Genomic DNA, 22914 nt, shown 5'->3' on the forward strand with positions numbered 1-22914 from the left:
TTTGTAGACACTCCCACTTGGCGATCAGGAGATGGGAGGCCGGAGCAGGTGAGAGCTAAGGGTCTTTGAAAGCTGCAATTGAGGAATCCTGTTCATTTTTATAATCTTTCACATCCCTCGCCCATACCTCTTAAACAAATGTTCCCAGCGGCCTAGCAGCTGTGAGATCCAGGAGAAGAGAAGGCAGGCAGTGCAAGGACCAAGGCTCCTGCGGCCTCATCTGTGTGATAGTGGTCCTCCCAGCCGCTCAGCGGGCAGAGCAAGGAACTTCCAGGCCTGACCTGACAATGGCTTATTGAAGAGGAACAGCCAAGATCCAGGTCCTGGGACAGCACATTCTTTACTATGCTATAGAAGGACCACTCAGGATAGCTGAGGACAGCTGGGGGCGGGATGCCTTTCAATAACTTCCTTAGGTCTCTAGTAGATCTCTCTCTTTGTAGATCTTAAGTCCTGAGGGTGGTTCGTAAGGTGTTTTCCTAATTGCTGTGCATGGTCCAGACTGCTACCTCTCTGAAGGCAAGGCAAAGACAGGGTTGGTTCTGGCCCCAAAGCTGTTCTGGAGTTTGGCCTGTGCTTACCACGTATTTGATGAAACAGGAAATGGAAGAACTGAGGTTCCCATGGACTTGACAGAAGTAAACGGCATCCCCGAAAGGACTGTGAATGGGGTGGCAGTTTTGGGCTTGACCTTGGGCCAGTCTCTGGGCTTTAGTTTCCCACTCATGGAATCGGGGAGTTGGCACGAAGCTGAGCAGGAGGTACAATGGCCACGGCTCTGGCTGAACTAGACCTCAAGAGTCCCTGGGGTACAGTCCTGGTCACAACATCCATGAACGTCATACGGCAGGATACAATTCCAATAAACCCTTCGTGTTGAGAAAGGTGGGGTTCGTGAGAGGTGAGAGGAGGCAAAGAACTTCCAGGGTTGGGGGATTGCCTCTGAGCTGAGCACTTGCTAGGACGGTAATGGCTGGGGAAAGCCAGAGAAGAAACAAGATATGGAAGGGCACAGAGGCCACAGAGTCAGGAGCAGAGATGGGGAGGAAGGAGAACAGGCCCAAAGCGCACCAGGAGAGCCCAACTCTGACCAAAGAGGACACATCTGTAAGCCTCCAGTCGGGAGGTGACGGAGTGGGGTGGTCTGCCTCCGAGATGACTCTTCATCTGTCTGGGACCTGGTCCGTGTCTGTGTCATCCATGAAGTGAAGAGGTAATGCCACTTGATCTATGCGTAGCACATAGTGGGCAGTCCAGGCAATGGGGTTCTTGACCTATGTGACGTTTGGTTGGTGTGCAGAGAACCCAGGGGGAAATTAGAATGGGTGTTTGCTGACTGCCCATACAATGTGCGAATGAGGTTTTCATAAAACAATAAACAACAAAAAAACGAAACAGGACAGGAGCAGGGGTGCAGAGAGGACAGGGAAGGTGAGTGAGGGTGTTTCTGAAGAGTTTTATTTCAGGGACTTCGGGATGCCTTCCAGGAAGGCTGACCAAAGCAGAGAGGCTTGCTAGGTGCTGATGGCGAGGTAGGAACTGGCTCTGAGCACCAGGGCTTAAGTCAGAACCCTGCCGGCACCCATGCACCGTGCTACCTTGGTCTGTTTCAGCTAGACTTTTCTGGCTGAGGGCTTGAGACTACTCAGTTAAACTTTCAGTGTGGCCCTTGGGACTCCAGTGGCAGTCGCTCAGACACCTGGGATAGAAAGTCACATCGGAGACAGCTATCATCTTTTCTGTCAGGAGACTTGAGAACTATCCTGTTTTCCCTGCATGTTTGTAAAATTCTTTTCTTCAAGCGGCAGTTTCAGTGACCTCTCGTGCCTGCTCCCAGACTCCTTGCTCTGCAGAATTTCCTGCAAGTGCCCCCTTTCTGCCCTACGGGTATTTCAAATTTGTAGAACGTTTCAAAACACCCATTCATAATTTCAATGGGGGGAGAAAATCTGCTTTGATTTCTCCCACCCCTCAGGTGTAGGAAACAACCCAGGGCCTCAGTGTTTGCTAGGTGAGCCTTCGACTAAACTATAACTCAACGCAGAAAACATCTGGCTCTGCTTACCCTGCCGGGTGGCCTGTCTTGAGTGCCATAACTAGACTCAATTATCCACGTGGGGCTTCTTTGGGATCCGACTTCATCAGGGCATCAGCACCTGACTCAGGAGGAAGACGCTTGATTTTTGTATGGTCCTCCAGCGTCCTCACCCTCTTGTTCCATGGTCTCAAAGAGCAGCCGCACTAGTGTTGGCCGTCCCTGGGCTACCAGGGCACTAGCCAGGCCCAGGACCTCATCTGTGTGGCTGCGCCACACCCGCTGCAGCTCCTGGCGCAGGCGTGCCGCTGGGTACTTGCTCTGGGCGTGGCACAACCAGATGTCCACCTCGCAGCCCACCTCGCTGTCGCTCAGCTGTGCCTGGCTCCACTGAGCCAGTAGCGCCTCGAGCAGGCAACCGAAGCTCTCGGTGTGGCTGGATCCCATGTCGTCCAGTTCCACTGCACGCTTGAAGCAGGCCGCAGCATTGGCATCCTCGCCCTGGACTCGCAAGCATTTGCCGCGCAGCAGCTGCAGTTCGGGCAGCGTGTCTCCCAGCTCCAACTCACCAGCCTTCGCCAGGAAGACCAGCGCCTGGTTGAGCGCAGCTTCATCCACAGCCAGCAGCTCCCTCATGGCATCCACGCCCATGTAGTAGTAAACCTGAATGGGGTGGCCTCTTAGCCTTTCTCCTTCACACCCTACCCACCTAATCCGTTCCCACCATTTCTCCTGCCCCCTGGAAAACCCTGTACCAGGGTTCTAGTCCCAGCTCCTCCACACCTAGCCTTAAGCCCTCCCACATACAATTATGATCACCTTTGATAGCCCTTCCCTGAGCACATTATGGCCTGTACTGACTGCTGAGGGAGTAGAGGGTGGGATGAGGGAGGCTTCTAAACATCTACACACATTATTTAGTCCAATCCACAGGACAGTCGGGGGAGGAGAGAACAGGGCAGACACCACGCATTCCTCTCTGTCCTCAGGGTCCAGGTAGCCCTTGTCTCTTACCTGGCCGATGTCTAGGTAGGTCCTGAGGCCTGGGTGCACCTTGATCACTTCCTCAAGGTCAGCTTTGGCACAGGCCAGGTGGTTCCTGTCTGGCATGCCCCCGAGTCCCACCTTGGCCCGTTCCAGGTCGTGGACATAGGCTCTGATTCGAACCTGCAGTAGAGGGGCAACTCAGGGGAAACCCTCTACACAAGGCATCTGCCTCCTTTCTGATCTCACGAAAAGGCCAGGTTGCTTCTTGGCAGCAACCAGGGGCATCCTGTGTGGCTGCAGAAAGCCTGCCACCCCAGACTGGGACCCAGGAGCCCTGGGTCTTAGTTCTGTGCCAGCTAGGGTAACCACTCTCCATTCTGGACCTGCCTCCCTGCTTATACAGTAAGCAGCAGGATGAAGTAAGAGCATTCATCTATCCGTCCCTCCATCCCTCCATCCATCTATTCTTCCAGCAAACACGGATTGAACGCCCCCGCAATCTGCCATATAACCTGGAGGAAGTGTCATAACATCAGAACTCCATTTTCTAAATTGAAAAGCTGCCAATTCCCAAAGCAAACTATGTGCCAGGCACTGAGGACACAGTGGAAAACAAAATGACGAAGTGTGAGCTTCTGTGTCAGTAAGGAGAAGCAATCAACAGGACAAAGAGTAAACCGTGTCTTGGGTGTTAAAAAGGAAAAGTAGTCGAGCGGTGGTGGTGCACACCTTTGATGCCAGTACTTGGGAGGCAGAGGCAGGAGGATCTCTGAGTTCGAGGCCAGCCTGGTCTACAGAGTGAGTTCCAGGACAGCCAGAGAAGCCCTGTCTCAAACAAACAAACAAGCAAAAGAAAGAAAGAAAAGTAAAGCAGGGAAGGTCAGAAAATACTGGCAAGTAGTTTGACATTTTCAATAAGAGGCCGTTAGAAAAAAGCTGAAGCTTTGTCAGGCCTGCAGGAAGGGAGGAAGTCAGTCAGATATCGACCAAGCAGGCACTCTAGGTGGAGACCCAGGCCAACAGGATGGAAGAAAGGCGTCAGGACAGGAGCTGGACAAAGCTATCATAGCCAGGTCTGGGCTCCCGGCTTCCATCCTTGTCCTGTGCGTTCCCTTCTATCCATATTCCTTCTTGCTCTGGTCATCTGAGTAGTAAGTGTGACCTTTGGAGCCACAGGGAGCAGATGGAGGAGCTACGGCTGTCATTCTAGCAAAGTGAAGGCAGGACCCCGAGGAAGCTGGCTGCCACCCTGTGCCATGCCTCATCTGTAGACCGGCACATGCCTCACTTCTCCGGGGATTCTCATGGCGATTAAACAGAGCACAGCTTGGAAGATTTTTGTAACACTACCTTCTGGCTTTACAGTGAGTATCCTTATTATCAGTAGCAACTGCATCAACTACAGGGCAGAAGTTTTCTGTTTACTTTCTGCAGCCATGGAGACCGGATTGGAAGCACAATGAAAAGGTAGTAGAGCCGATGAGGGGTGTGTGTGCGGGGACTTATTAACCTGGAGAAAAATGAGTTCAGAGCTGTAGGTGTGGCCTCAAGCAGCTGGGTTCTGAGGGGGTCAGAGGTAGATAGAGCTGGGTCCAGCAAGGAGAACCGAGGGAGGCAACTCTCACCTCAGCGTGTGACTGGGAGCCCTGAGGATATGGTGTAGCCCAGTCTCCCGACAGACAGTGAAGTCGCTAAAGATGGACCTCATAATAGCGATCAGTCAGTCACGAACGGACTCCTGGGATACGTTTGCTTCTGTGTTTACACACAGCACCAAACAACTCTTGGCTCAAAAGGCAGGCATTTCGGGTGTCTAGACAATTCCTAAGCTCTCTGCCAGGAAGATTCCAGGGCACTGGCCCCAGGATCTTTGCCCTTGACCTTTGGCCTCTTATTCCTGGACAGCAGAATGAGGCGGGGCTGTCTCACCTTGGCCCTGGTGCTGTATGCCTGCCAGTTGAGCTGTGGGTCTCTAAGCACATCCAGGGCCATGTTGCAGGTTCCTATGGCCATATCCTGCTTTCCTAGAAAGTGGAAGATTTTGGCCAGGCGATTCAGGATGGGAGGATGGTCCTTGGCGATCTCAATAGCCTAAGAAGGGAGGAAGGGAGGAATGAAGCATAAAGCTGAGCCACCACACTCACAGCTCCTACCTACCCATGGCCAGCATCCCCATGGCTTTAGTCATACAGTAACCACTTTGGGCAAACCGACCAGCCCCAAATTCCTTGGAGTCTAGCTCACTGGCACATTCTTAAGCTTTTCCTCTCCTGTCATGTGGCTGATAAGACCTAGGCCAGAGTCATCCTCAATCTCCTCATACTTATGGGGCTTCTAGCTGGGCCAGGGGCTCCCTGCCAATGTTGGTATTGATTGCTGATTGCTACAGGTGGTTCTAAATGACTTGTCTCAGGGCCACAAGGCCTGAGGGCAGACCCAGTAAAGAGATCCCAGTAAATCTGTCCCTGGGAGGGAAAGGAAACACAGCCAGGAAAGAATTGTTCCCATTTCAAGGCTGGAGGGATGGGTGTGGGCCATTTCAGGTGGGCATGGTGTTGACCTTGGGCAGAGCAGAGCAAGTGTGAAGGAAGGCTTGTCCTTTGGGTGAGGAGAGGATGGAGATGGAGGGCTGGAGTAGGGTCCTTTCTGGGTCGGTCACACGGTGGGGTTGACCCAGAGAAGCAGAGGGCTCTGGGGAAGCCCAAGTTTGCGAAGTGGGTGTACCCAGGACATACACATACCTTGCCAAAGCAGTCCAGGGGCTCCGTCCCTGAGTACCCGCATTCGTGGACACCCATGGGGGTGGTGAAGAAGGTGTCCTTCCTCTCCAGCAGCATGCCGACATAGCACCAGGCCAAGGCTGGGTGAGGGCAAGAGAGGGTGGGGTCTCTAGGCAGCAGTGGAGGCAGGGTGAGCGTAAGCGGGGATGGGGGCCACCTCCTCCTCTGTAGGCATTGGTCCCCATAAAGATAAAGAAAAGGACCACAGTGTGAGCCAGAGACAGAGAAGAGGAAAGGCAGAGGGAGGTTAATGGCAGGACAGGTCTGGGGCTTACTCTGTGTCTAAACATGTCACACAGGAGATGTTATTTCAGGGACATAGCTCTTCTGGCTTCCTGGGGGGTGCAGTCCCTGTGATGGCTGTTTGGCCTTCAGAACGAGTGACTCACCTGTCTCCTACACAGTCTTCTTCCCTAACCATAGACGGGGGCAGAAGTTGGTGGAGACACATGCTGTATATTCCAAGATATGGGTCTGTGTCATTGTACGCTTAGTGGGTTTGTGTCTGGTGATGGTCTTACCATCTAACACAAGCTATTTTAGCACTCTGGACGTCCTACCTCAGGCTTCTGAGTAGAGAAACAAAAGGTCCCAAATAAAAGCAAAATTCCTATGCTTTTACAGCCTGGCCACAACCTTTGGAACCTGACCCCATGGCTCCTTGGACAAATGACCAATCTCCAGGGAAACAACTTACTGCCAAAGTTCCTACTAAACAAGATGACGCGGGGTGGAGCCTCTTCACCCACTTAGGGTTCTCCACACAAATGGTGTAGGAAACAACGCCAAGTAACCCCCCTCAACGGCTGTAAAAGAAACTCCCTCTCAGCGGCTACTCTCTCTTCCCCGAAGAAGCAGTGATTTCCCTGCTACTTCCTTGAAGCATATCTCAGTAAACTCTTTTTGCCTGTTTCCACGTGGGTAAATTGTTTTAGCACCGGTTCAAGCTCTCTGTATGATGTTTCACTTGCCACTCAGTGCTGGGACCACAGGTTTTGACACCTGGGTCTGCTCTGCTAAGGAGCTTGGGCTTCCTTGGGTAAACATAGGTTTGTGAGGTGAGCCAGGGTGAGGCCAAAAGAGACAGGGATGGAGTCAGACAGAACTACTGACAGGGGCAGGACAGCAGAACAGAGGCTCTTCAACCCCACCCGGAGTGCCCACCTTGGTGTCGGGAGTCTGAGGCCTTGAGGACTTGGCGGAGCAAGGCCAGGGTGCGGTTGAAGGCTGGCAGTCTTTTCTGCTCCTCACTGCCCATCTCTAGCAAGATGCCGTCCAGCCTGCGGACAGGAAAGGGCTGTGGCCATCCTCAGAGTGCTGCCACGGCACCCACCCACCTCTACTCCATCTTCAGCCTGGCTCCCAGGCCACGCCTCTTCCACCATCCCCAACCCATCTCCAGTCCCAGGCCTGACCTGATGAAGAGCGTTGCCATGGTGAAGTACCAGCTCCTTTTCTCTTCTATTGGGATCTAGGAAGCAGAGAATGACATGCTGTATGATGGTTATGGAGACACTCAGGCTGGTGCTCACAGGCACCCATGCTTGTGAGCCTGAACTTGAAGAGGCAACAGGTACGGGGCGGGGGTAGGGGGGCCTTTGGCCATCAACAGCCTTGATGTCGGTGCCTGTTTGGGCAACCTTAGGCAAACTGCTTTACTTCTCTGATCAAAAGGCTTTTGAGATGAGCCACATGAGTCCCCAGTGAAGCAGCCCTCGCAGAGCAGGTGTGGAACATGGTCTTCCTCAGCTAACTGTACCCAGTCTCTGGTCCCCCAGCCCCAGCTCTGCTCAGCTGTGTTCTCCTTTCTTCCTTCTGGAACCTTCCGCTTCCCTCTGGCACCTTCCCCACTTCCACCTTCCCAAGAAAGTCTCTCTGGGGATGTTAAGTGAGTCCACCGAGCTCAGCTCACCCGGCCTCCCTGAATATTTTCCCATTATTATTCTTGCCAACCCTGCTGTGCATTTAGACTGACTCGGGCACCCGATAAAATATTTATGCTGCTATTTACGGGAGTAGCTCCTCCTGCCTTGGGAAGGAATTTTAATGAAAACCAATAAAGTCCCCAGTGCATATCGGGCAGCTCTGCCTCTGCCTCTGGCCCCTCCCCCACAGTCATCTCCCTGCCCACCTCTCCTGCCTTCTCAGCTCTCACTTGCCTCATTCCCTACCCTTCTCCCCCCTCCAGCAATGTTCAGACCAGCCAGCCTTCCTGAGCACCTCTGAGGTGCTGCGGGGATGTGGCCTCCTGTGACGATTGAACCCTGACATTACGAGGCTTATAAACTGGCTAGGGAAACAGACCTGGGTATGGAGCGGCCTGGTGTGTGTGCCAAGGTTCTCATGCCCGTTGCCTGAGCTCACAGCAAACCTAGGACCTGGATATTAGTTCCTCTACAGGTAAATACACTGAGGTGCAGAGAGGGAAGTGACTTGCCCGGGATAGCACAGTAGGAGACGGCAGCTCTGGGGTTGGTTTAGCTCCCATAGCCCATGTTCCTGGTTCCTGTCACCATGCAGACTGTCAAACCCTGGAGGAGGGGCAAAGTCCGACCAAAGCCCTGATAGTGGTGGCAGGACCATCTACAGCAGGAAGACGCCACTCCCAGCCAGAGGACGTATTTTATTTTATTTTATTTTATTTTTTTGAGACAGGGTTTCTCTGTGTAGCCCTGGCTATCCTGGAACTCTCTCTGTAGACCAGGGTAACCTTGAACTCAGAGATCTAAATGCTGGGATTAAAGGTGTGCATCACTACTGCCCAGTTAGAGGATGTATTTCCAAGCTGGGTCTTGACTAGGTTGTGGCACTTCAGAGGGAGAGACAGGGACCAGGGTATCTGGGGGCGGGAGGGAGGGGGCTTGAGCAAAGCTTCTCCACGTGATATGAGGGAATGAGTAACCCGGAGGGCAAAGAACACTGTGTGTGTGAGTGAGGTGGAGGGAGTCACAGCCAGTGAACGGGATCTTGGGTAAAGTGTGTGTGTGTGTGTGTGTGTGTGTGTGTGTGTGTGTGTGTGCGCACGCGCGCGTGCGCATGTATGTATGTATGTATGTAACCTGGAAGGCAAAGAACATTGTGAAGTGAGGAGGAGGGAGCCGGAGCCGGAGCCGGTGAATGGTGAACGGTCCAAGGCTAGGCAGTGATGTCAGGAGAGGGAAGGTGGTCCCATCTTGAAGGCTTTGGCCAGATGTAAAGGCACAATTAGAATGGAAGGGCTGAAGGGGCTGTGAGAGTCCTAAGGAGATGTCCTCCCCAGACTGGGGTCCCCCAAGGCTTTCTGAAGAAGTGGCACTAGAACAGTGTCCTCAAGGAGAGAGGGTGCCGCCAGAAGGATACAGCAAGAAATGCTATTCCCGGAGGACTGGCCATCATGGGCAGAAGTTCAGAGATGGCAGGAGAGTGAAAATGGGGTCTGCATGTGACCAGGACTGGAATCCCTAACCCAAAGAACTGGGGAGCCATGGGGGAACATTGTGAAGGGTCAAAGTACAAGGCTTAGAATTTGGTGTGCTTTTCTTCTCCTAACATTTCAGTGGGTTAAACCGTTCCTAGGAGGGGCTATGTATGCCAGGGCTTTGACTGTGAAAAGCACTATGGGGAACAGAGGGGCAGGCCCCAAGGGTTCTGGGGCATCCTTGAGAAATGGGGAATATTTCCAAAGCACAAAGTGGGGATAGGATGGTAGATTACCTGTCTATTGTCCTTACACTGGTCCTTGGAAGGGAGGGAGGGCTCAAATTTATGGGGCACCTTTTCTGGGCTACCCTGGTCAAACACTTGCCCATGAGTGGCCTGTGGTGCCTCAGGCTGCCTGGCTGCTTGTCGGTGTGACCTCAGACCTCTGGTCTGGTCACAGGCCTGCTTTGTGATGGTCTAACATGAGTCATGGAGGGAAGAGGCCCCATGCTTTCTTCCGTGTTTCTGATAAGGGATGGGAGAGGCCCATACAAGAGCTGGTAGAGTGGATTCTGGTTTGGAATGAACAGAGCAGAGGCTGGGTGGCTCATGGGTCTGAGTGGTCCAATTAGGTGGTCCTAGGGATGAGTATCTAGGGGCTGCATCCTTATCTGCAGAGGAGGGTAGTGCTGTCTGCCTCAGAGGCAAACACTCCTTCCATCTCTCCTGGTGTGGGCTGGGGCTGCTTTGTCTACTGTATGTGGTAATCTGCTTCAGTGCCCCAAATGGCCCTAGGGCTTCAAGGCCTGGAACCTGAAGACACCCTCCACACCTTATTCCCATCTCTAGGGCTACAGACATCTATCTGTCTTGCTTCCATAGCACCCTGGTATTAGATGTGCTCATCCATTTTGTTTTGTTTATTGTTTGAGACGGCATCTCATTGTGTAGCCTAGGCTGTCCCGGACTTGCTGTGTAGCCCAGGATTGCTCCAAATGCGTGATTCCATGTGATTACATTATAGGTGTGTACACTACACCCGCCTGACCCACTGCCTTTGGGCAGGGCTCCTCTTGTGTGTAGACACTCCTTCCATCGGCACTCAGGTCCAAAGACATTACCTTATTTGCCCAAACCACATGGCCAGGGAATGGCAGAGCTTGGAGCTAAGCTCATCCCTTCACAGTCCTAACCTCCAGCCTTTCCCACAACCGCCGCCGCTGTTACCAATCTCCTTGTTAAGTATCCGGGAACCCTGAGACCTAAGAGGTGGGATGATTTACCCAAAGCTCCACATGCGTTAACATCAAGGCCTGTGAGCAGACACTTCCCCCGCCAGTCTGCTCCCTCTCAACACCCTCGGATTCAGAACCTGCTTACTAAGAATTTCACAGTGGAATTGTGGCACTATCTGAACTGCAGGGACAGCTCTTCGGCCTATACTCTTCTGTCTCCCCGGCCCTCCAAATTTGGAGACTAAACTGATTTTCAGAACTGTAGCTCTCTGACCGACACAAGTGACAAATCTCACTTGTGATGCCGAAGGCGGGCTTCTGGGTTACGGATGGGGTCAGCGGATATGGAGTAGAGGCCTCGGAGTGGTTGCTGTCAGCCAGGAGCAGCTCCTGGATGCTGTTCCCTCTGCAGTGCAATGCCAACATGAAAATAGCCTGTCCCTTTAAAAGTCCTGGCTGTTTCGGAAGCCGCAGCTGAAGCTGTTACCAGGGGCAACCTGGCAAGCCACGGTGCATTAAATTAAACAGGCCTGTGGCTGCTGTGTGCTCCTGCTGAAAGGAGGGAGATACTTGCCTCTCTCCTGCTGAGGAGTCTTAGCGGCAGGCAAGGGCACAGCCCCAGGGTTCCCAGCTCCCAGAGGCTGAGGGTTTAGGCAGCCTGGGAGGAGGCAAAGGCTGAGAACGCAATGAAAGGAGTTTCTAGGACCGCCAGGTCTGGGCTCTGCCTGGGACACCCCATGAGAGGGGGCAGTCAGCATCAGAGCCTAGGTGTCAGGCTGGCCCTCTTCCTGGGGCAGATTCTCGAGAAGGAGCTGCTTGAGGCCCAGCCTGCGTCTGCAGTCACCCTGGGACTAGCTGCAGGTGAGCGCGGGTGGGGGTGGGGGTGGGGGGGGGAGGATAGTCCCTGAGGGGTTCCCTAAGTAAGCATCAGCCTGTTCCCCTTCTCATTTTGCGCCTCCCCGCTGAGATGGGGAAAGCCACCTCTGTCTTCAAGTTCACATTTTTTCCCCACACTATCCAACAGCAAAGAGTCAGGGTTTAAACCGTGGTTACCACTTGCAAAGCACATTCTCACAGCTTACTTAGGGCTTCTGACTGCCCCGCACGGAAGGGAAAGTGAGAATCATTACCATCTTAGTACAGATGGGAAAACTGAGGCAAGATGCTGTCCTCGAAGTCACATGACCGACGTGAAAGCCTGGACCGAGACATACGGACGCTCCTCGCATTCTATCCACCCCACACACCCCCACGCCCGTTTAATGAGGGAGGGTCTTACTGCATGTCCTGGGCTAGCCTAGAGCCTTACAGCATCCTGCCTCCATCTCCTGCTAGGAATCCAGGGGTGCATCATCACATCCAGGCTTAGCTGTTCGTTATGTCACACGATGTGATAGTTAACAAATTCTGCTGTGCAGAGCAGAACATGTGCTGGCTCATTTGACTCCTCAAGAGTTCCTTGTTAGGGAGGTTGTAGGAGAGACAGCTGTGATAGAGAGGTGAGAGTTGTGAGATCTCCATGAGTTCGAAGCCAACCTGGTTTGGGTTTTTTTTTTTTTGAGACGAGAGTTTCAACCTAGTCTGAAGTCTAGGTTGGCTTCAGACTTGCAGCAATCCTCCTGCCTCAGTCTGGGTGTGCTAGGATTACTGTGTGAGCTACCAGGCCTGACTTAGAAATGCAAAATCTTGATTCACCCCTCTGTGGCTCTAGAGGTATTTCCCAGGAGGCTGTGAGTCCTCTCTAAGGGTCTGAGTTTGAAAGCCACCGGCTGGACTCCCTACAGAGGGTGGAGTGAAATGGGCTGAGAGGTGTGTCCCTTTCCAATGGGCCAAAGGACCAGAACTCTCCTCCTCCGGGTTGCTTGCTTCTGTGGCTTGTGGCATAAGAGACAAAGGCGGGTAACCTGGCAGAAGCAGTGGGATGAGACACAGTGTCACAGGGCAGGTTTCTGTGGACTCAAGCGTGTCCATGGGTGGAGCCTCAGAGACAGGGACATTGGAAGTGATTTTAAAGGATTTCAATTCTTCTCTCATTAAACCCTCAGTTCACAGAACTACAGACTACTGATTAGACTGGGTTATCAACTAGGCTCTCAGCGAGTATTTACCTGGTAGGGTGAACTTTGCCCTGGCAGCTGCTCTTTACATTCCAGAGAGGCCCCTGAGATGACTAATACTCTCCTGGGAGGGGACTAATGGAAAGGAAGAAGGCTTCTCCCAGGTCACTAGGCTTGCGGGTCATGGTGGCACCGGATTCTCAGAGCAGCTCAGAAAAGTTAGGTATCGCGTCTTCCTTGGATGGATTGGAAAACAGTCAAAGGGCCACAGCTCTGCCACACTGCCAGGTAGAAGGACCAGGATTCCATTCTGATCTGCCTCCCTCCAAAAACCAGTCTTTCAATAGCATCCTGAATCCCTGGCCTTGTGAAGGCGGACACTGTAGAAATAATTGCAGGTGTCAGACCCGCCTGAGAACGTGTCCGTCTAGTATAAGTGGAATGTCTTCAGTGGTGACAGACAGCGGCAGAGCACACTGGACAGGACAGAGAGAGGTCCTCCCCACCCCTCTGTGGGGACTAGTGTTCCCCTTGACTTGCCTCATTGAGGCTGCAGAATCACAAAAGTCCGAGGTCCCCTCCTCTACCGAGGGATCCTGGTCACTGAGCCAGCTTCAGTGTCTGTGAACATCCTGCCCGTCTAAGAAGCTTGTGGTGGGGTATTAAATGGGCTGGTAGAGGGTGTTTGGGAATTGAGTGCCATGATTTGGTGTCTGTCAGCATCTTGGGTCCCCTGGGGAATTTCACCTGGACTTCATGCTCTGAGCAGATCCACGGCAGCTCCCTGCTGTCCCGTAGTCTGTCATACCTGCAGGCCCTGTGGGTCATCTTCGCTTCCTGCAGTCCCTACACTGACTGCACCTTGAGGAGCCACGTCTCTATTTGTTGCAGATCTAACTCAGACTCAGAGTCTGTAGTGGCTGTGTGCTGAGGACATTTTGAGCTCTGCCCCACCATTCATTAAAGTCTTAAAAGAAGTAGCCAGTTCTGGGAATTGGCAGGGTCATCGTTAGGATAATTTCTTGATGATATGGAACAAAAGGAGTTAATTTTACTAGGAAAAACCTTAGAAGCCTTAGGCATTTGCTTGGGAAGTATGTGCAGTTGTAAACAGAAGGCCTATGAAGCCTTTCTTGTGGGAAGAAAAAGACCTAACCTAAGCTGACAACATCTGAGCCTGAGAATTGTGAAGGGAGGAGAGTTGAGGTCAGTGATATGGAGTGAGTTTCAGAGAGGTTCGAGACTATGTCTTTGAAATTTCCTAGCAGAAAGTTTTCCCAGGGAGATAGTAGCCTTCTTCTTTCCCACCCAGGAGCACAAGGTCACTTAACTCAAACCAACCAGCCACCTGGTACAGACTGATAAAGATAGCCTAGCTCAAGGGCAATGGCCTCTCTGAAGGCAAGAAAAGGAGTCAAAATATGAGAGCAGAAGTCCTTGTACCCATGCCAAAGCATCTTCAAAGATTCTTTTTGTTTTGTTTTTTTTTCCCTTTTTTAAAAATATTTATTTATTATGTATACAACAGTCCGTCCGTGTGTATACCTGCAGGCCAGAAGAGGGCACCAGACCCCATCATGAGATGGCTGTGAGCCACCATGTGGTTGCTGGGAATTGAACTCAGGACCCTTGGAAGAACAGGCAGTGCTCTTAACCACCGAGCCACCTCTCCAGCCCCCCAAAGATTCTTTTTGTAAACTGTTTTATGCTGTTCTTTTCTGTTCTATGATTTGATGATGTATGCCTTTGCCAAGTTCTTTGATTGTAAAAAATATATAATCTTGCACTAAAAAAAGTAAAATTGCAGCAGCATTTTCAAATACATTGAGGGTGTCTGCCTGTCATTCCTTGTCGGATTTCTGAATTCTCCTGCGCCTTCATCCTGTTCTCCCAAGGTCTGAGTGGCTCCGTGGCAGCTGTGGGTCTGAGGGAGTCTTTTGCCCTCAGGTAAGAGTAGAGAGCCTCACTCTCCTCCATTCCCCACTGTGCAGAGCCCTGTGGACATGATTTCTTCTGTCAGGCATAATTGAATGAGACGATACTAAAAATGCCTGCCCTCTGAGGTCTCACAGACTACAGCCCTCAAGGTTACCAGTTAGTGGGGAGAGAAGGCAGCGGCATTCCCAGAAGCAATGAGCAGCAAATGTGAGCGGCTCCAAGGACACCACAAGGCTGAGGCAGGAATGCTGTACCCTGAACCAATGCACCCGATTTTGGTCCCTGCCTGTCACTCACAGCTGTGTATACCTTGGGCAAGGCTGCACCTCTCTGAGCCTCTGTTTGCTCATCTGTAGAATAGTGTGGCATTGCCAGCATTTCTATGAGATCACGTGAGATGATGTAGAAAAACACAGGCATGCTCAGTGCCCAGCTCGTTAGCCCATGACCTGGCATCCTCCTCTTGTCAGCTTTGCGTCTGGCTTCATCCATCCTGAACCGAATCAGAGCTCCCAGAACTGTGGAGGTGTGTGTACCCAATGTGCACACAGGGACCCTGGGTTTGCTGACTAGGGTCCCCTTTCAACCCTGTTAGACGTGAAAGATGGAATGCCCACTCTGTGAAGCTGGCCTGAGGCATCACTTCCCTGCCCTCCAGCGTCCCCGATGATGAAATCCAAATGATGTAACCACACGGGGTCCTCCTGGAAGGTTGCTTCCCCTCTGGAGCCTGCTGTGCCCTGCAGTGAGGGGAAACACAATACCTGACTGGCGGTGGCTCTGTGACGTCTGAGTTAGACAAAAAACGCTAATGAAAGTGCAGTTCTGAGCTCAGACAGCCCACAGGCTCCAGTTGTGGATGGGTCTCACCCAGGTAGCTTTGAGGGGTGGGGAGGGGCAAGAGCATGCACATGTGTGAGCACTTACTTGTGTGGGTATGTGTATGTGCAAATGCGTGTTCATGGGTGTTCACATGTGGATCTGCAAGCATATTAGCAGGCATATGTTGTAGAGGACCACACTCCAGGCAAAACTGTCACCATCTTTGGGAGTTCTGCTGGCCTGCTCACAAAAGCTCAGTATAACTGGGCCTGTTGACCTTCCCTCTTAGAAGGAGGGGGCGGGGAGGGGGGAGAGAGAGAGAGAGAGAGAGCGCGAGAGAGAGCCAGCATGCTCCATGGGACCCTCAAGCTGCTTATCCAGTGACTCCTTCCAACCACTTGGAAGCAATTCTGCCCTAATTGCATATGGCCTTGGATTCCTGGAGTGGGAGGCTGGAGGATTTAGGTGAAGGATTATGGAGGGGGCTCTCTCTATATAGTCATGGGGGAGTCATCATCCACACTGAGTTCAGACTTTCCAGTGTGGTTGCTTTAAGGTCACCTATGTCCCTTTCTGTAACCCCTCACCTGTTGCTTGGTAAGTAAACCTAATAAACACATTGGTTTCCCCAGGGTGAATTCTGATGGAATTGTACCTTTCTTTGTCATTGGAACCTTAGAAAAAGAGGTAGACATTGTTTATGTCTCTCCCAGAGAAGGAATTTTATCAACAGCGTGTGTGTGAGCATGTATGTATTGCCCATGTGTGACTTTACATGTGTGGATGTGTGTACATGTTAGCTCATGTGTCTGTGCATGTACAGTATATGCATGTGTATGAGTTATGTGTGAAGGTTTACATACATGTTGATGCATGTGTTAAGTCAAAATTTTGAGAAAAGAAAATGAAATAACTGAGTGGCCTGGGGCAGGGCTATTCCTTTTCTGGAAAAATAGAAAAGTTCAAAGTTTTTAAAGTTTATTTTTAAAAAACAAGGATTTTTTTAAGACTTAAAATTGAGTTATTCAACTCAATTAAATTTTTAGCCAGGCAGTGGTTGTGCAAGCCCTAAATCCCGGCACTTGGGAAACAGAAGCAGGTAGATCTCTGAGTCCCAAGGCCAGCCTAGTTTTCAGAGTGAGTTCCAGAACAGCTGGGGCTACACAGAGAAACCCTGTCTTAAAAAACAAAAAATAAAATTAAGAACAGCCCCAAGGATCCCATCTCCAGGTATTCATTCCATCTCTACTAACCCCTGGAGGGGGCAGGTAATAAAGAGAACATAAGACAGGGCTCACCCCTCATGGGACAAAGCAGAATTCCCTCCAAGAGGAACCACAGACACTGTCTGGTACAGAGCTACACACAGTGTCTGGAGGGGCCAGATGCTGGGACAAGAATTGCACAGGATCCCAGTTCACATCCTACCTGGTGCTTTCATGTCCTGGTCATCTTCCCAGCAACCTTGGGACAGTCGTGCTAGGATCTCATGAGGCATGAACTGCCTGCAGCCACCTGGGGCTGGAGCAGAATCTCTACCTGATCTGTCTAAAGACAAATGAGATCCGTGCCAGGAATCACTCTCCCTGCAAATCAATCACTCCATCTTCTTTCTCTGCTTCCCCCCACCCCTGTGCATGCATGCATGCGTGCGTGAGTGCGTGTGTGTGTGTGTGTGTGTGTGTGTGTGTGTGTGCGCGCGCGCGCGTATGTGTAAAGGTGGTCTTCAGAGGATGGAAAGAGTGACAACAGCAAGACATCTCTTCAGAATTTTGTCCAGGACGAGGAGCAAGGCTTAGAGGCGGAGCTCAGCAATAGATTGCGTGTCTAGTGTAGCAAGGCCTGGATTCCACCGCCAGTATCACAACCCCAAACCTACCAAAAAGGAATGAACAGAGAGGCCAGACATCCCAAAGAAGCACCCCCCCCCCACCCATTTACAAGTTGAATGATGAGCTAGCTTCACACTGTTCCCTCTGTAGTAGCGGTGAGTCTACAGCCACTAAACTCCAGCAGGCACTTGTCCTCTGGCCTCAAAGAGCTCCTGGTTCATGCTGCCTGTCTCTTGCAACTCCTCCCAACAGGTGGAAAAGCCTTCTGCATTGCACAAGCTTTGGTGGCCCCTTCTCACCTCCATTGCTCCTACAAGTGCTCTTGAAGCTGGGGAGTCCCTCCTCCTACTTCCCGCCCTGAGTGCCTCTACCTCCTGCCTTCAATGATCTCACCAACAAATGGCGCCGACTGGCCTGCCTGAGCTCTCTCAACATTCCCCATCCCAGATTCCTGAGAGTGCCTGTGAGGAATCTCCCTCCCACCACCAAGAAAAGACCCCGAGGCAAGTTAGGATGGGAGTATTCAGCTCCACTTACTAACTCACTCCCATCAGGCAAACTGCTAGCCTGGTATAAGATGAAGTCGGAAGGTGCCCAGAGGGGGCAGCTACATGAGGAGGCTCCCAGAAGGAGGTGACAACACGGGCTAGGCTTTGATGGATGTCTTTGCTTTCTAGGCAGAGGGCAGTCGTACTTAGCGAGGGAGAAGGCTGCACAGATGTCCGGGGAATGGTATATTAGGATTGCTGTGAGAGGGAGCCAACACAGTCAGGGAAGATGTGGCTAGTGAGGAAGGTGGCACCCGGTTTCAGAGCTCATATCAGGAGCTCTTGAGTCGCTATGCTATCTCCACAAAGCTTCAGGCTGCCTCCTGGCCCTCATCTCCCGCCCTAGGTAACTGTCTCTGAAGTCCTCATGCTACGTAAGCTCCTGCTATATCAGGCCTTTACAGACATCATGCTGGGCAATACCTCCTCTTATTCCTGCTAACAGATTTCTACCTCTTCCAGAAGCTTCCATCAGTCACCTCTGCTGAAAAGCATCCCTTCTCTGGAACTTGCACATTGCTTCTCTACTCCACAGGACCTAGATTTTCCAGGTCACTGCTCATGCCAACATTGGGTCCCCATGTGCCGCTGAAGTCTGTGTCCATCGTCAGGCCCCGGGGAACTGGTTTTATTTCAGAAAGCATGCTTTCTGGTGCTCACTAATTAGAGAGTGTCATGTGTCATGGGCGTGTGACCTCGGGTAGCTGCAGGGGCATCTCTAATTTGTCCTTTGGGCTTCTGCTCCCAGAGGAAGGGCTTGGGTAAGGTGATTAATGGAGGAACTAATGTTTGCTTTCTCGGTTGTTGAGGAGTTTCTTAATGCTGGGGCTTCTTAAATACAAACCTGGCATACAGGCGGTATGGATAAATGCAGAGAAATTCAGTAACCACCTGCTAGGCAGGTCCAGGTTTCTCTATTACTTGACAAGATAATCACGGTGCATCTCAGAGAATGATACAGAGCTCAATATTGGCCTCTGTGAAGTCTGCACAGAGGCCGGGGGCAAGCAGCTTTTCCAAGTCACACAGCAAAACAGGAACAGAGCTGAGTTTTCCAGATCCAGCCCCTAATGCTGACGGTTGAAATCACTGTTGTCCTGTTCACTGAGCACATACTCGGTACCAGGTATTTCATGAGTACAGGCTTATCTATTCTTTGGCAGATGGGGCAGGGAGCAAACCCTACCTCTCTCCCTGGACCCCAGCTGCTCTGCACAGGCCTCGGGCAGCTCCCCAAAGCAACAAACTCTCAGCATTCCACCCTCTGGCAGTGCCCGCTGTGTCTTGTGCTGACTATACAGACAGGAGCTGGCCTCTGTTCGCCCGCCACTCCTCTAGGAAGCCTTCGTCCCCCCCAACACCTCCAGAGATCAGAAAAGGACCTCAGTACCTATGAGTTTCCCTTCCTGTGCTATTCCACAGATGGGGAGATGGCAGGGTGGGGAGAAACCTCTACCCTGGGTGTCCCTGAAGCCGAGTCCCTGAGCCTTGGGCTCCCCTGCCCAGGACTCCTTCAAGCACCACACTGTTATTGTGACTCTTGACCACAGTCACACTCAACACATACAGCGCTGGCTTCCCTACCCATGCCCAATGACCTGGCATTTAATTTCAAGTTCAGAATTTAAAACCGGAGGTCCCTATGGATGCCGAGTCCTTCTCCCTGCTGTACCTAGCTTAGGAGTAGAGGAGGCTTTGTGGGCGAGGAAACGGAGGGCGAGGGAATCCCCTGTGGCTGTCTCCATGTAGGCCCTGTCTAGAAACTTAACAAACATTAACTCTTAATTATGCCATCAACCAAACGGTGTCGCCATTATACCATTGAGAAAATCTATGACACACATGCCATTATTACCTCATTTCCCCGAGAGGGAAAGGGCACTCGCAGAGTCAGGTATCTGCTGACTGGAGCTAAAGAGCTCAGGGAGCTGGGGCTTGGACCTGGACCCTTGCAGCCTAAGTCCCCTCTCAACCTCTTCCTGCACTGTTGTCCTTAGGTCAAGTCCACACCCTCCAACGTGGCCTCCCTGAAGTCACCATTCCAATATTTCTCCTTAAAGAAGTTGTACACTGGGCTGGAGAGATGGCTCAGAGGTTAAGAGCATTGCCTGCTCTTCCAAAAGGTCCTGAGTTCAATTCCCAGCAACCACATGACAGCTCACAACCATCTGTAATGGGGTCTGGTGCCCTCTTCTGGCCTTCAGGCATACACACAGACATGTACACAGAATACTGTATTATTATTATTATTATTATTATTATTATTATTATTATTATTTTATTAATAGTTGTACGCTTTGGTGGGAAAGACACCCAGGGTGAGTGGAGGTTTTGGGAATGGGCTCTCAAGAGAATAACATGCCCACATCACTCTTGAATCAGCCTCAGTGACAGGCAGCCTCTGGGATGCCCCAGTGAGTCCCACCTGCTGGTATTTCTGACCTGTGTTACCCCCTCCCCTGCAGTGTAGACTGGACCCATTGGTTTGTTTCTAAGAAACAGAAGACAGCAAAACATCAACCAGCCAGGAACCATACCCTATTGATTATGAACTGGTGTGGCTATCGACGGCCCCCAGTCAGGCAGACCTGCAGAGGACTCCATAGCCCCAAGCACTGAGTAGAGCCATACCTTGATTCCAGACCTACGGGGCTGCTCATGATAAGTGCTTATTGTATAGGCTGCTGAACATAGGGCCCTTGATCTGCAGGATAAATAAGTATACTAGGGTCTGTTAGTGCCAGGACCTGAGTGTTACTGAGTACCAGACTGGTTTACAGTGATAAATCAGATGAACACTGTGCCCCCCTCTGTTGAGACTGAGCTGGAGGGACACTTGGAACAGTGTTGTGGAAGCTGAGAGCGTGCTGTGACCAACCTGGAATCACAGAGGCTTCCCCGGGAGGGGGAATTTGTGGCAAATCTGAAGGGAGGGAGCTGTGAGCAGCCTGCCCACAGGGAATGGAGCAAATGTGGGATATAGTGACAGCCTGGATGAAGGACTGAGGGCCACAAACGCCACTCAAACCCAGGACTCATTCTGCCAGCCTGAGGCGAGGGGTCTGAGCGGAAGACGTGACCAGTGAAATGCAGCAACAGTATCAACAGCTGAGTGAGGCATAGGTCGGGAGAGTTCCCAAGGCTGGGCTAGCAGAGAAAGGATGGGGAGGAGACGGAAGTCCGCCCACTGAGGCAGCAGAGCTGACAAAATTTGGGGTCTAAATAGATAGGTAGGTGGATTAGGGGAGAGAAAAGGAAGAAAATCTGGCAAGTTTTGGTGCCTGATTGAGCCTCTTATTAGGTGAGCGTGCATAGGTCCTTGCTGGCAGAGGAGCGAAAAGGGATGAGCTGGCCTAGTTATATTTGCCTTGGTGCCGAAACAGAAAGCTAAGTAGGCAGTGCCAGGAACCCGAAGCTACTCGGCAGCCTGGGTCAGGAATGGTGGGGGCATCCCTACAAAGGAAATGGAAGAGTCCTGTCAGCACTCACCTGCTGCCCATAGCTCAGCGCCTTGTCGTAGAGTGCGATGCCCGCCTCCAGCACCTGGGCACGCTCCTCAGGACTGGCACAGCCCACGTCGAAGCCGTGTGCGTATCCCTGCTCTGCCAGGCAGCGGGCAGCGTGGAGCCGTGGGTCTCCTGAATCCTCGGGGTCCCCTGCCAGGCCCATGAGGCCAGCCAGTCGCGCGGCGCATGCTTCCTCCTCTTCCTCCCGACCCAGCTGCCCGTAGACGTGTGCCAGATTGGCCCAGGCATTGAGGTTGCCAGGGTCTTCGCGGGCCACCTCCAGGAAACGCTCGCGGGCCTCGTCCAGCTCATCCAGATAAAAGGAAAAGGTTCCCAGGAGGTGACGCACGGCAGGCAGCTGCGGGGTGGCCACCAGCTCCAGCTCCTGCCGCAGACCCTCTCGTTGGAGCTTCAGATCCCGGGCACGTAGCTGAGCCGGTGAGCGCGGCTCGAAGTTGAGCTGCATCTCCAGGTGGAAGTGGCCGGGCAGGTAGTCCAGTTCGTCGATGAGGGTGTCCAGGTCCTCGGTCCCGGGCTCCGTCATGGCTGCCCCGGGCTGCCCTGGCCCCTCCTAGCTCCCAAGGCTGCGGAGGACAGTGGATGGGGCGACCCTGAGGGAGCCCCCCACGACCGCAGGCCAGTCCTGGGCACCTCTTGCGAGTGGGTGGCTCCTAGAGCCGGCCTAGGACTCGCCCTGTAGGTGTTTCCGCTTTCGCTGCTAGACATCAGCATTGCACAAGCAGGTGTGCCTGAAAAACAGGTGTGGTTCATTGCCAAATGCAAGGCTCATCAACTCGTGAGTGGCAAGGGCAGATTTTGACTACTCAGCAGACAAAGAAATAGGTTCAGAAGAGAAAGGTGCTGGCTAAAGTCACAGAACCAGGGCATGCCTAAGGAGACCTGGAACCTCAGGTTGCCCAGGCCAGCCAGATCCTTCCTCAATTGGCACTGCTCCGCCCTCCACACAGCTGTCAGGACAGGCCCTTCCAGCCATGCAAGCGTCCCTCACGCTAGTGCTGTGGAGTGTCCTTCCACAGAACACAGCAGACCACTGCCCTCCGGTCTTTTTCCAGCCGGTATGCATCTGGCCTGTCACTGGAACACCTTTACTCCGCAGTGAGCCCAGACGGCCAGAATAAGGAGCCCAAGAGCTGTGTCTACTTTTGCTTCTCCGTCCCTAATAAAGCACAATTCTCCTTGAATCGGCTGTCCTCTTCCGTGACATGATGCAAACGCCTGGGGGGCGGGGGAAGGGGGAGAGCCGGAGAAAGATACTTTGGAAACTGATGAATGACCGCTCTGGATATGCGTGGACTTCGAATTGGTGCCCAGCTGGTCCTGCTGCCTGCCCCGGACCCCAGTTTTCTTGCTTTATCCTGTCTCCTCAGGTTGGAGCTGGCTCTAGAGTGCCAGTCGGACAGGTGCCCGGTGTGGCAAGACAGAGTCCCTGTAGACTAGGCTTCTCCGTGGTCTGGACCTTGGACTCTTCCGCACTCATCCTGTGTTTGGGCTCTTGCCTCATCCTCCTCGAAAGGATTTTACAAGGGAAAATAGACTCGTTAGTGAATTTGAGGAAAATACGACTTCAACAGTATTTTCAAGTCAAAACATCTGGGTGCTGTCTTTACCTACTAGTTTTAGATTTGAAGCATAATACATTTAATAATTTTTAGTGCAAAACTTATCATAAGTTACTGCCCATCATGAGATGAAACAATCTCTTATTGCTTTGGATTATCAGGGAGGAACTTCCAGAGAGCTTTGCTTTTTGATTT

General features: G+C 52.1%; 1 protein-coding gene and 1 long non-coding RNA gene across 2 annotated transcripts; one reads left to right on the forward strand and one right to left on the reverse strand.

Moving 5' to 3' along the window:
- Positions 1 to 1436: 1436 nt before the first annotated feature.
- On the reverse strand, positions 1437 to 22250 carry Ttc22 (tetratricopeptide repeat domain 22). Its single transcript, XM_048453248.3, has 7 exons — positions 21123 to 22250; positions 7218 to 7273; positions 6967 to 7082; positions 5764 to 5882; positions 4952 to 5113; positions 3050 to 3202; positions 1437 to 2698 (listed from the first exon to the last, which is right to left on the reverse strand). Exons 1-7 carry the CDS (start codon positions 21681 to 21683, stop codon positions 2162 to 2164), a joined length of 1704 nt encoding a protein of 567 aa, XP_048309205.3. The 5' UTR covers positions 21684 to 22250; the 3' UTR covers positions 1437 to 2161.
- Positions 4043 to 6716, forward strand: LOC125412469 (uncharacterized). Its single transcript, XR_007235606.3, has 2 exons — positions 4043 to 4386; positions 6427 to 6716. It is a non-coding gene; the product is annotated as an uncharacterized LOC125412469 (long non-coding RNA).
- Positions 22251 to 22914: the final 664 nt, after the last annotated feature.

This window comes from Myodes glareolus, chromosome 3 (assembly GCF_982192425.1).
Source record: "Myodes glareolus chromosome 3, mMyoGla1.1, whole genome shotgun sequence".
Classification (NCBI taxonomy): Eukaryota; Metazoa; Chordata; class Mammalia; order Rodentia; family Cricetidae; genus Myodes; species Myodes glareolus.